Source organism: Perognathus longimembris, chromosome 25, assembly GCF_023159225.1.
Source record: "Perognathus longimembris pacificus isolate PPM17 chromosome 25, ASM2315922v1, whole genome shotgun sequence".
NCBI classification, from domain to species: Eukaryota; Metazoa; Chordata; class Mammalia; order Rodentia; family Heteromyidae; genus Perognathus; species Perognathus longimembris.
The window spans coordinates 19949053-19962324 of record NC_063185.1 but is presented as its reverse complement, the minus strand read 5'-3'; the positions used below and the strand labels follow the sequence as shown (position 1 = coordinate 19962324).

Sequence of the window (13272 nt, the reverse complement as noted above, 5' to 3'; positions counted from 1 at the left end):
ACTAGTAATCAATTCCTTATAAATTAATAGAAAACCATCCTCTTTGTTGCATTTGCTCCGAATGTCAACCCTCTGTGTCAGCAACCTCCCGGGTCAGCAAATGTCATCACAAGATCTCAAGATTTGCCACCCCTGAATAACAACCAGCTCATCTGTCTACTTTTAAACAGGAACCCAGAGTGTCGCTCGAAGCCCTGCAGCTGTGAGCTTTGGGGAGGCAGTGGGGACGGGTGGGGTGGGCAGGCCGGGGCCCCGGGGGATCTCACGTAGGCTGTTGCCTTAGGCAGAGCTGGTGTGGGTTATCTGGAAAAGAACTTTCTCCAAGCGGGAAGCAGCAAGGCTAGGGAGCGCTGGGAACCCCCGGACCGTGTATGTGACTTACTGGTACTCCTACCCGCTGACTGGCTTGTTTGTTTGTGAAATAAAGGCGATTTTGTAGACCTACTGTAATCGCCACATCTAGCCATTGGGAAATGATTGCCATTCGAAAGTCTTAACTATAAATGGTTACACATGGCAAGCGAGTGATTGGAGAATAGGAACTGCCCACCTTCAAAGGAGCAACCTACTGGAAAAATAAGCCCGGAAGAATGTTCTAGAAGGCGCGGGCCAGGCTACCCGAATGCAGGCCTCTGCGTGCTTCCCGCCAGGCGGGGCCGTGTTCCTGGCTCTTCCTGAGGCGAAGGGCAGCGAGGGCGGTGCCCACCCGGGCCGTGACTGTGCCCTGCGTGGCCTTTGGTCCACTTCCCTTTGCTGGCAAAGGAACCACCATGGGGAGCGTTGCCGGGTTCCCGGGAGCAGGCCTCGCCCCGAGTCGGGGTTCCTTGTGTGCCATCCTAAAACCGCCCTTGCCACGGGCTACCTGAACCCCAACCAATCTCCACGGCCTGCTGTTCAAATGAGCTGTCCCCCAGAAACCTGGGGTGGGGCGGTACAAAAGGCAGACCGGCTGGAGTAGAAAAGATCTATGGGGAAGAAAGAAAACCCTCTTCAAGCAGTACAGTCGATTCAAAGCTGCTCAGTGGCTCCCACCTGTAATGCTGCCTGTTGAGGAGGCTGAGATCTGGGAATTGCCGTGTGGAGCCAGCCCAAACCCACAGAACGGTGACACACTGATCTCTGTTGAACCAGCCAAAGCCAGACTGGAGACGTGGCTCAAGTGATAGAGCGTCAACCATGAGTAAAAATGCTAAGCAAGAGCTCAAGGCCCTCAGTTCAAGCCCCGTCACTGGCATACACACACAAAAAAAAACACCTGCTCAAAATAATTTTTTTTGCCAGTCCTGGGGCTTGAACTCAGGGCCTGAGCACTGTCCCTGAGCTTTGGCTCAAGGCTAACACTCTGCCACCTGAGCCACAGCACCACTTCTGGCTTTTTCTGTGTATGTGGTACTGAGGAATTGAACCCACGTCTTCATGCGTGCAAGGCAAGCGCTCCACCACTAGGACACATTCCCAGCCCTCACAATAATAATTTAACTTCTATCCATAGAATTTGTAGATGGTTGAAAAGGCAAATGTCTTTGAAAGAGGTAAGCGGCTCTGCGTATTAGTTACCATCTTTTAGTATGTTTTCTATTTAAGAGAAAAAATTCACCTAGTCTTTTATTTTTTTTTGGGGGGGGGGGGTTGTGGTGATGGTGGTCCTCGTGGGGCTTGAACTCAGGGCCTGGGCCCTGTCCCTGAGCTCCTCTTGCTCAAGGTGGCACGCTACCACTTTGAGCCACAATGCCACGTCCAGTTTTTCAGTGGTTAACTGGAGCTAAGAGTCTCACGGGGAGTCTCATAGTCTCGTGGCTGCAAACCATAACCCTCAAATTTCAGCCACCTGAGTAGCTAGGCTAACACAGGCCGGAGCCACTAGTGTTAAAAATACACCTACCCCAGGAAGTGCTTTATTCACCGGAAGTGGTGAGAGAAGATAGGACTCAAATGCCAGTCTTCCCAAGCCCCCCGGGGGTCCAGCTAAGACAGACTGCGTCATCATTTCTTCCACTCAAACCTCCCCGCCCCCAACAACTGTGCCTTGCAGACCTTGATAACCTATTTGCCCCCCCACACACTAAAAGCTGTACCCAGGAACTCGCAACACATCCCCCCCTGAGCACCACTGCCTTCTACGGGGGGCACACGGTTCAAAACTGTGCTCTGCCGATGCTGTCCTCAGAGGCACAGACCCAGCAGGCAGGTGGTATCCGCCCATGCTACAGATGGGGAAACTGAGGCTCCAGAGTCAAATATGGGATTCGTGAATGAAGAGTAGAGTTAGAAGATAAGATCATCTCGCTTTTAGCTGCGTCTCGTGCCCATTTGTTCTACTAGAAAAGTTTGTACAACAAAAGTACTAAAATCAAACACAACAAACAAGAATCTGGTTAAAGTCCTAAGCTACTACATGCCTTTGGTCCAGCAGCTGGCCTTCTGGGGGGGGGGGGTAAAAGCCCAGCCCATCTGTCGCTGCTCTTGAATTCGAATCTCACCCTAGGGTCGCCTTGGGCAGACTCTGTTCCCTTTCTGAGTCACACATCTCCTAGCATTAAAAGCAAGAGAATTCAATTTCCTGCAGGATAGAATAATCGTAAGCTCTGGTACAGTATTTATTGCAGGACCCAGGCCTGGTAGAAATGAGAGGTCGTTAAATTTGAGGAGGATAGGGGTCGTTTGTTTTCCAAGCTCTGATGGTCACTGTGTTTTTATAACAACAAAGCAAATTGTCAGCATGTAAATATTTAATAGTGAAATGTTTAAAGGGAATAGTGTTCCTATAAGCTTCTTCTGAAGTGTTCCTGGAGTGATGAAAAAGTAATATGCAAACATCTAAAAAGATGCTTAAGGTATAAAACACTGATCCGTGTTTGAAATGTGTATCTATGTATATGCATACCTGGGTAGGAGAGATTTTTTTTTGCCAATCCTGAAAGTTGTCTATACATAAGCACATTAGCCATAACTGTCTCTAATTAGTGTTGCTTAGAACCCTTTACTTCATCTTCCAAGAGCTCGTTTTGGAAACACTTCTGTACATTTTTAAACCCTTTGGCTCATATACTCCTATAGTACCCAAGGTCATAGCAGTGAAGCTAGCCACAGGGACCAGCTAAGTTAAATCAGATTAAATATGAACCGCAGTTCCTAGGACAAGCTGCCCAACTTCCTGCGCCCAGTGGCCATGTCTGACTGGCGGCTGCCATATTGGATGGCAGCCATATTTGATGATACAGACTTAGAACCCGTCCAACATGGGGCCGCTAAATTCAGGTCCAGGCCTCGGAAGGGAATAGTGGCCGGGGCAGCCACCTTCCTTTCCCCTGCATTGGCTTCCATTTGTATCTACTGTCGCCTCCTTAAGGACGTTGAACGCAGTGACAACTTGGTCCCAATGGGACAAATCAGGGATTATCTGCTTTGAAATGATTCTAATCAATGACTCAAGACCAGAACGCACAATGACCTTCCCCCCCCCCTCTCTCTCTCTCTTTCTTTCTCTCTCTGTCTCTCTCAGGATGTCCAGTTTCAACCAGAGCGTTTCTGCAGTACAATCGTGTGCGAGAAACCCAACAGCCACCTGAACAAGTTTAAAGGTTATATGTAAGTGCCCGGTGCCCCTGCTTTTGCCTGTGAATCCTGAGGACAGGGGGTCCGGGAGGGGGTCCCTGGGTTCGGCAGTTCCCTGCCCTTGGCTGGCTCCCGCCCCCCCCGGCCAGGCCTCCAGAGCTGCACTTGAACTTGAGCTTGAGATGGGACCCCAAGCTCCTGTGACCCTTCCAAACAAGGGAAAGATGGGGGAGGGGTTCACTTGCCACCCCTCGATCCAGGACACTAACCGGGGACCCCCCCCACCCCGGGGAAGCCACCAAAGCACCCACGCGCGCCTGCCGCCCCCCCAGGGAGCATCCTGACCAGACCAGGACCGGCTTTGGCAGCGAGAGCCTGCTGCTGCGCGGCTGCACCGTCAGGAACACGGAGGTGGCCGCGGGCATCGTCATCTACGCGGGTGGGTCCTCGTCCCGTCCCCCCCCCCCCGTCCCCGCCCCCTCCCCCTCCTCCCGGCCCCTCTCCAGGGGCAGCAGAGCCATGGGGCCCCCAGGGATTTCCCCAGCCAGGTAAACTGAGGCATGGCTCAAGCCAACAGCAGCATCCGTGCACCGTGAGGGCCGCTGGCTCGCGCTGGGCAGTGCCCCGCCTGGCACGGGGCCCCGCCATCTCTCTCTCTCTCTCTCTCTCTCTCCTCTCTCTCTCTCTCTCTCTCTCTCTCCCTCGCAAAGGCCATGAAACCAAAGCCATGCTGAACAACAGCGGGCCCCGGTACAAGCGCAGCAAGGTGGAGCGGCGCATGAACCTGCACATCTTCTTCTGCGTCGGCCTGCTCTTCCTCATGTGCCTCACCGGAGCCATAGGTATGGAAGGTTCTGGAAGGAAACGAACACAGTCACCTTCTGTGTCTCAAGGCACATGACGTCAGTCCCCCGAGCCTCCGTTTCTCCGTCTGTAAGGCAGAGCTAGTAGCCCGATGGGGGGGGTGGGGGGTGGGGGGGGGGCTCGAGCCTGGACACCCCCGCTACTCAGGAGCTGGAGATCCGAGGACCGCAGTTCAGAGTCCACGCAGGCAGAGGCGTCGGCCACACGCCATCTCCAAGATCGCCAGCAAAAAGCTGGGCTGGAGACGTGGTTCAAGTGGTAGAACGTCAGCCATAGAAGGACAAGGCCTAGTGTTCAAACGCCAGTACTGCCAAGAAAATCATGGCTGAGTGTCCGTGTGTGTGTGTGTGTGTGTGTGTGTGTGTGTGTGTGTGTGTACCCCTAGCTAAGGAAGCTGATACCTGAGGATCAAGGTTCAAAGCCAGCCTAGCCAGGAAAGGCCATGAGAATCTTATCTCCAATTAGCCACAAAAAGCTGGAAATGGAGCTGTGTTTCAAATGGTAGAACACTAGCCTCGGGGGGTGGGGGGGGAAGCTCAGGGACAAAGCCCAGGACTTGAGTTCAAGTCCCAGGACCAGCTCCCCGCAAAAACTCATTTTTGCAAGTGAAAATCTGAGAGTTGCGTGTGCCCCTAACTAGCAGGCGTGTCACAGCGCCCCCCGTGGTTTATGTGTGGGGGTAACTGATACGGAGCACAGGCGTTCTCTTTGCATGGGAAGAAAGAAAGCAAGAGGACTTGGTCACAAGACTGGTCCTCACAGTCTAGAAAAATCTACCGTCAGTCCTGCAGGGCGCAGGTACTAACTAGCTCCCAGTCTCCGCTGTCAGCAATGGACGCACCGAGCAGTTCCCGGACAGCACTCCTGGGCCAGGGTGTATCTTGGAAGGAAGACCTTCGTCAGTGTCCCACAAGGAGCGCCGGCCAGGGGAATCCTTCTTTCCCTTTTGTTCTTAGTCATAAGGGTTTGAACTCTGGGCCTTCTCTCTGCGGGTCAGGCGCTCTTCTGCTGAGCCATGCCCCCAGACCTGTTTTTTGCTGGCCGCTTTTCGTTCGTTTGTTTGAGACGGGGTCTTGCTTCCGCCAGGACTGTGGTCCCGTTTGGGGCTTAACACTGTTATTGGGGTGTCTGGCTGGGTTCCTCCAAGCCCCCCCGCCCCCATTCCTAGGGTCAGGTCAGGGGCTGAGGTCACTGCCAGCTTGAGGACCGAGTGGAGGCGTTGGACTCATCCCCCCCCCGCCCCCCGCGGGTTCTCCTCAGGTCACAGCCTCTGGAACGGGACCTTTAAAGAACCGCCTCCCTTCGACGTGCCCGACGCCAGCGGGAGCTTCCCCCCTCCGGTGCTCGGGGGGTTCTACATGTTTCTCACCATGATCATCCTGCTCCAGGTAGGAGGCCCGGCCGGTCCCAGGCGTCCACGGACCAACCACGGGGCAGACCGAGCCCTGCGGGTCCTCCCTGTAGTACCGGCCTCGTCTATGAAGATGGCCTCGGCCGCCCGCATGCACCTGTCCTCAGCTCCCCCCCCCCGAAGGCCGGCGCTCTCCCGCTTGAGCCACGCCGCCACTCCTGGCTTTTGTGGGGGTTCCTTGGAGATGAGAGTCTCGCAGACTTTCCTGCTCGGGGCCGGCTTTGAACCCCGCTCCTCCGATCTCCGCTTGGAGAGGGCCGTTCTCCCCCGCGTAGAATCTTCCAGGGAGGTCCCGACGGCTCAGAGTCCAGCGCGCCCCTGGGGGGGGGGGGCCGTGCGCCCCGGAGCTGCCCCCCCCACCCCCGCCCCACCCCCCCCCCCCCCCCGCTGACGGCGCCGCCCTCTGCCCCCAGATCCTCATCCCCATCTCGCTGTACGTGTCCATCGAGCTGGTGAAGCTCGGCCAGATCTTCTTCCTGCACCTCGACCTGGACCTGCGCGACGGGGGCGCGGGCGGCCTGCAGTGCCGCGCCCTCAACATCACCGAGGACCTGGGCCAGATCCGCCACGTCTTCTCCGACAAGACCGGCACGCTCACCGAGAACAAGATGGTGTTCCGCCGCTGCACCATCGCGGGCGCCGAGTACCGCCACCACGAAAACGGTACGCGCGGCCCCTTCGGGGGGGGCCACCCGCACCCCCACTCCTTCCTCACAGAGGCCCTCTCCCACCGGCGCCCAGGCTGGCCTCCGAGGGCAATCCTCCTCCCTCCTGCCTCCCAGGAGCCGGGATTACAGGCGTACACCACCACGCTCTCCTAATAACCCTGCGGCAAGGTGTCTGCTTCCTGTGTCCCTGGGGGTCTACAGTACCACGTCACCACCAGCACACCTTCATTTGTTCACCAGGCTAAGGCGATCGCGTGTGTCACACACACACACACACACACACACACACTTTGTAACTAGGAGAAGAACCCCTCCGGGAAGCAGCGCTCGTTTGTTTGGGGCAGGAGGGCTGGGGCACGCAGGAGAAGGTATTACAGGGAGGTGCACCGCAGCCCCTCCGCCGTCTTCATAACCGCAGAGCCCCTGCCCGTTCCCCCCCCCCCAGCGCCCGGCGTCACCCCCACCTCGGTCTCCTCCCTTGCAGCCAAGCGACTGGAGACGCCGAAGGAGCCGGACTCGGACCCCGAAGAGTGGGCCCAGTACCACAGCCTGTCGTTCCCCCCGAGGGCAGCCCCGAGAGGGCAGGACGGCGCCCAGCCCCTGCGAGGAGCCAGAGCGCCCGCGTGCCGCTGCAGGGCCACCGCCGGGACAGCCCGCAGCCCCCCGTGGCCTTCAGCAGCTCCATCGTAAGTGCTGCTGGCTTTGGTTTGTCCGTGCGTTGTCGGGGGCGGGGTTTGAACTCACGGCCTGGGCGCCGCCCCCGAGCTGCTACCACGTTGAGCCCCAGCGCCGCTTCCAGCGTCCTGGTGGATCACTGGAGACGAGAGTCTCATGGACTCTCCTGCCCCGGCGGGCCTCGAACCCGGATCCTCAGACCTCAGCCCCCGAGCAGCGAGGATGGCAGACACGAGCCGCCGGCGCCTGGCTCGCGCCTCGGTGGACCTCCCTGGGGTCAGACGTGGAAGCTTCCAGACGTGGAGACGTCGGGCTTCCCCGCCCCGCCGGCGGCTCAGGTCCTAAGTCCACCGGGGGCAATAAGGAAACGAGTCCGCTTCCCACGCGGGCGGGGTGGGGACGCGCTCGAGTCCCGGGGCTGCTGCGGCCCCTCGCGGGAGCGTGTCCACTCTGCGCCCCTCGGTCGAATGCACGCACGCACACGCACGCACACGCACGCACGCACGCACGCACACATGCACGCGCACGCACGGCCCCTCTTGTGTCTGTGTTGGGAGAGGTTTTTCTGTTGCTTGTTTCTTCTATTCTTTTACTATCAAAAATAAGGAAGCACGCGCAGTCGGGTCCTCATTGCCGCCATGAAGCCCGCGCCTCTGCGGTGGGCGATGGACGCGGCAGCCGCGCTGCCTGAGCCAGGGTTCCATGGCCGGGCAGCGGGAAGACAACACGCCTTAGAAAAGCCACTGCCTGGGCTGGGGATATGGCCTAGTGGCAAGAGTGCCTGCCTCGGATACACGAGGCCCTGGGTTCGATTCCCCAGCACCACATATACAGAAGCGGCGCTGTGGCTCAAGTGGCAGAGTGCTAGCCTTGAGCAAGAAGAAGCCAGGGACAGTGCTCAGGCCCTGAGTCCAAGGCCCAGGACTGGCCAAAAAAAAAAAAGAAAAGCCACTGCCTGCCCCGGGGTGCCCAGGACCCGGCGATGGATGGAATTCTCACTGGGTGCCTCTGATCCGCACCCCCCCCCAACAAAAGGCGGTGAGGGGCTCGCCCGCCCCCATCCCACCCCCCCCCCCAGCTGCAGCCGAGTCCTGATTTGATGACTCCCTTCCACCCCCAAGTCCCACAGGAAGGTGGAAGGTCAGAGCTCTGGGCGGCTCCGCCCACAGGAGGTGGGGTGGGGTCGGATATGGACACACCCTCTTCGGGAAAGGAATGGGGTTTGAACTCAGGGCCTTGGGCTTGCTAGGCAGGCGCTGTACTGCTTGAGCCACGCCTCGGGCTCTGCTTTGGGATCGGGTCTGGTTCCAGTCACCTGACCAGCCTCAGATCAAGATCCTCTTGCCTCTGCCTCCCCCGGGTCATGGGATTCGAGGCGGGCGCCCACGTGTTCAGGGTCAAAAGTCCCCTCCTTTGGGGCACCAAGACCCCTTCACCATTTCGATGGACTGTGTCTCATTGGGAAAAACCTTGCCCTTAACCGTTGTGTGCTGTTTGGGTGGGTAGAGGGGCGCCGGGGCGCCGGGGTGAAGCTCAGGACCTGGGTGCTGTCCCCGAGGGATTTTGCTTTTGCTTTTGCTTCTGCCACGTCCGTCTGGGGGTTCCTTGCAGATGAAGAGCGCATGGGGCTTTCCTGCCCCAGCTTGGCTCCAAACTTGGGTCCCCCGAGCTCAGCCTCCTGAGCGGCTTGGATTCCACCCCTGTGCACTGGGCTTTCCCAGTGCGTGCTCCTTGAGCAATCTGTTCCTGTGACAGTCACCACCGCCCGGCCTCGGATCCCCAGACGAGCCAAGTGCCGCCCTCCGCCCCCCAGGGGCAGCGCATCGCCCCCAGGGCTGCGGGGGAGAGTCCCTCCTGGGGGACCCTGGGGTGGGGTGGGGGCGCCCTCGTGGCTCTCTTTGCTCGCGGTGATGGGTTCCCATAGCAACCAGGCCCCGCCGCCCAGCGGTGAGCCCTCCGGGGTGAACTGGGCGCCTTGGGGAGTCTGGGTGGAGAGCAGGGGGGAGGCCGGCCCGCGTGCCCCTCCCAGCCTCCAGCTCCACCCACAGCCCCGGGCCCCGGCCCTGCGGCTCTCACTGCGATCGCTGGGCCACAGCGCCGGCAGCGTGGGCAGGGAGGCCTTGGCATCCGGAAGAGCTGGATTCGAACGCTAGCGCGCCATGGGTGACCGTGGCTTTGAAGAGGGCATGTCCGGAAAACCACATTAGGCCAGAGACACGGAGTCAAGGGCCGGGTGGTGGTTTGGGCCGTGAGCAGGCCAGGGTGGGGGAGGGGAAGAGGAGGGCGAGGGGAGGGAAGGGAGGGAGAGGGGGAGGGGAGGGAGGGAGAGGAGATGCTCGCCTGGGATCATCTGAGAAGTGAGGGTCGGCTCTCAGATCCACCGCTGCGCCACCCCATCGTGCCCTCAGCTGACCCCCCCCCTCCCCACCCCGTCCCATTTCCGGGGCTCACCTCCCCTGCCTGGTGCCCGTGGCCCTCAGTTCAGACGCTGGGACTGTGATCGACCGGCGCGGGGGCGGGACGTCAGGCACCGTGTGATCAAGGGGTACGCGTGCAGCCTGCGCCGATGGCGCCGGGCCGGGGCTGCGGGTCCACCCCGAGAGCTAGAGCGGGGGGGCGGGGGGCAAAACAAAATAAACAAGCTGTGTTAGAGGTTGGGGCAGAAATCCAAGATGGCGCGCCGGAGAGGAAAATGTGCCTTAACCAAGACAGCAGGCCCGCCAAGAATCTTCTAGAAGGGACCCTCCTCCCCAGCCCCTGACGCGGGCGGCTCCTCTCTTCCAGGAGAAAGACGTGATTCCAGATAGAAGCCTCCTGAGCAAGGCGCAGGACGCGGCCCTGTGGCTGGAGTCCCCGGCCGAGGCCAGGCCGGCCCGGCCCGCGCCCGCCAGCGCCGCCATCGCCGACTTCTTCCTCGCCCTGACCCTCTGCAACTCCGTCATGGTGTCCACCACCACCCAGCCCAGGCGGAGGGTGAGCGCCGCTGCGGGCCGGGGGCCGGGGGAGGAGGGCGGGGGAAGCGCCCTGATCGGACAGACATGCGCCCTGGGTCCCTACCACCCACGAGGTCGGCCCGGGAGAGGCACGGCGCCCGCCGCCTCTGTTCCCTCATTTCTAGTTTGTGCAGGAGGTTTTGTTGTTGTTGTTCCCATCCTGGGACTTGAACCCGGGGCCTGGATGCTGTCCCTGAGCTTTTCTGCCCAAGGTTACTACTCCAGCACTCTGGGCCACGGCCCCCCTTCCAGTTCTCTGGTGGTTCACGCTGGCTTCCGCGGCCATCCTGATGGCATCGGGGCAGGGAAGGTGGCCGGGCAGGTTTCACGCCGAGACGAAGCACGCGCGAGTGCCGACTGGGCACTCCAGGGCCTGGGTTCTGATCTCGCGTGGCTGACTTGCATCTCCATAGCTTTCCCTTTGAGCATGCTCAGAGTGGAATAAAACAGAGGGGGGGGGGGAGAGAGAGAGAGAGAGAGAGAGAGAGAGAGAGAGAGAGAGAGAGGAGAGAGAGAGAGGGAGGACAGTAAGCTGTTCTAGCTCCCTCATCTTATGAGGGATCGCTGAGGTTCACAAGAAGAGAGGTGACTTGACCATGATCCCCCCAAAAAAGCCCAAAGAATCCACCCGGGGCCCGAGTCCCTCCTGAGTGTCACGCGGACTCTCCTTGCTCGGGCGCAGGTCACCCTCCCGCCCTCCTCCAAGGCGCTGGGCACCTCCCTGGAGAAGATCCAGCAGCTGCTGCAGAGGCTGAAGCTCTTGGGGCTCAGCCAGTCCTTCTCCTCCACCGCGCCCTCCGACACGGACCTGGGGGACAGCCTGGGGCCCCACCTGCCCACCGCGGACTCGGAGGAGAAAGACGGGGCGTCGGTGTGCAGCGGGGGACTCCTCCTCGGACTGCGGCTACCGGAGCAGCGTGTGGAGCAGGGGGACGGCCTGGGGTCCAGCTCGGGGGCCCCTCCCTGGAGGAGGGGGGGCTGGACACCCCGGGGCTCGGCCTGACCGCCTGCGAGCTGTGCTACGAGGCCGAGAGCCCCGACGAGGCCGCCCTGGTCCACGCCGCCCGCGCCTACAGCTTCACGCTGGTGTCCCGCACACCCCGAGCAGGTGACCGTGTGCCTGCCCCAGGGCACCTGCCTCACCTTTGACCTCCTCTACACCCTGGGCTTCGACTCCGTCAGGAAGAGGATGTCCGTGGTGGTCCGGCACCCGCTGACCGGGGAGATCACCGTCTACACCAAGGGCGCCGACTCGGTCATCATGGATCTGCTGGAAGACCCCGCCCGCGGTGAGTCGCCCCTTCCCAGGTGCGGGCCGGGGCCGTGGGGTCAGGAAAGGCCCTGCGGAGTGGCCAGGACCATCCATCCCCACTGTCACCCAGCCTAGCAGGCCCCAGCTAGAACAGCAGCCTGGAGGAGCCTGGAGGAGCAAGGTGTTCCTTGACCCGCTCCTCACAGTGCTCATTAGCATCGCTAAAGATCCCCGCCGCCTCCCGCAGGTTTCCCAACTCCCTTCTTCACCCGCAGTGTGAATGCCCTCAATACACACACATCCCAGCTCCTGAAACCCTGGGAGCCAACCACAAACGGAAGCCATTCACCAGATGGGGGCAGTCAGCGTGACACGCTCCATCCGGGGTCCTGAGTCCTCGCTCAGTGCTCTCCACCCGTGCTTGCGCTGGGCTTGATTTATGGGGGACGCCTCCGCGTCTCTCCTTATCATCTTATGCCCCGGCCTTCTCCCCCATCCCACCCCAAGATGGATTTTCAGAAACCTACCACTGAGCCAGGAGCATGCGCCAGAATTCTCGGCCTGTCTGCCGCTCCATGATTGCTAACGAGCGGGAGACGGTTATGAGGCTCTGATTCTCTCAGGACAGTGGATGCCAGCCAGGCTTGAGAATTGTCCCCGGCAGTCCCGGGCTTCCGCTGCTTGCTAAGTCAGAGGGTCCAGGGCATTCTGTCTCTGGGCAATAGCCACCCGCCTTGCCCGAGAGATAAGTTTGTTTACACCTTCCCCATCTGATTGTGCAATGGATGGGAGATACTTCCACTGAGACAACCGTGTTACTGTCAACACCAGAAGCAAAACTCTGAAGGGAAAAGGAACTCTAGGCTTGATACGGTGCCGCCCTTGAACATTTCAGTCTGACACTGAGCTTCCTGGCAGCCTGGGCAAAAAAAAGGTGAACTCAAGACCAAAGGGTAAAGGGTTCAAGGCTTTTGTCCCAGCTCAGCTTTGCAGAATATTGCAATCAGTGATACCTAGTAAACAGCTCTGACAAAGGAAATGGTGACAACATCTGTCCTGCCCCACGACACAGACCCAGACTGAAAAAAAGCGTCCTATCTGATCATGAAAAGTATTGAAATCTCAAGAGAAAGAGGTTTCTTCTGCAAGAAATGTATTATATAGAATGTCAGCAGAAGAGATATTTTTGAATATCACACTGGAATATTTTTCACCCTGGATTTACAGGAAATACAAAGTGTGTGTGTGTGTGTGTGTGTGTGTGTGTGTGTGTGTGTGTGTGTGTTGAAGAGTATCTCTTAACCCTGAGTGGTGACAAACTTGAGCTCATGCTATCCAATCCAGGTTGGTAAGCTGTCTTAGGACTTGAGTTGGCACAGGTAACCAGGAGAGTATGCATGGCTAATGTTCAATTTTTAGTCCTAGAGACCAATTTCCAAAGACATCAGGACTGAGCTGGGTACCGAGGGAAAGCCTCGGTTAGACTTCTGACCATTTCATTTTCCTTTCTTTTGGTCAGCCGTGGAGCTTGAACTCGGGGCCCTGTCCCCGAGCTCTTTCACTACCATTTTGAGCCCCTTTCCATTTTCGGGTGGCTCACTGGAGATAAGAATCCCGTGGCTTTCCTGATCCTCAGCGTGTAGCCTTCTGCATAGCTAGGGTTACAGGTGGGAGCCCCTAGGTGCCTGGCTACTTCTGATCTTCCAGTTCAAGGGGGCCCCCTCTCTACTCAACCCCATGGCCGATTAGATTCTCATGTGACTCTCACTACCCTCCTCCCCCCAAAAAACTGCCTGAGAAATGGGTGCTGTCGGCCCCCTCCCTTCCTTAAGCAGTCCCGGAGAGCAGCCAGGT

The 13272-nt window shown here is 59.1% G+C and overlaps 1 protein-coding gene across 1 annotated transcript in view; it reads left to right on the top strand.

Moving 5' to 3' along the window:
* Atp10b (ATPase phospholipid transporting 10B (putative)) overlaps window positions 1-13272 on the top strand; it is a 45052-nt gene that overhangs the window by 17143 nt on the left and 14637 nt on the right. The window contains 12 exon segments of the mRNA XM_048334152.1: window positions 3503-3588; window positions 3888-3994; window positions 4266-4397; window positions 5680-5807; window positions 6244-6493; window positions 6983-7099; window positions 7102-7184; window positions 9958-10146; window positions 10849-11045; window positions 11047-11116; window positions 11118-11264; window positions 11266-11455. Coding sequence (XP_048190109.1) covers window positions 3503-3588; window positions 3888-3994; window positions 4266-4397; window positions 5680-5807; window positions 6244-6493; window positions 6983-7099; window positions 7102-7184; window positions 9958-10146; window positions 10849-11045; window positions 11047-11116; window positions 11118-11264; window positions 11266-11455 — 1696 coding nt within the window.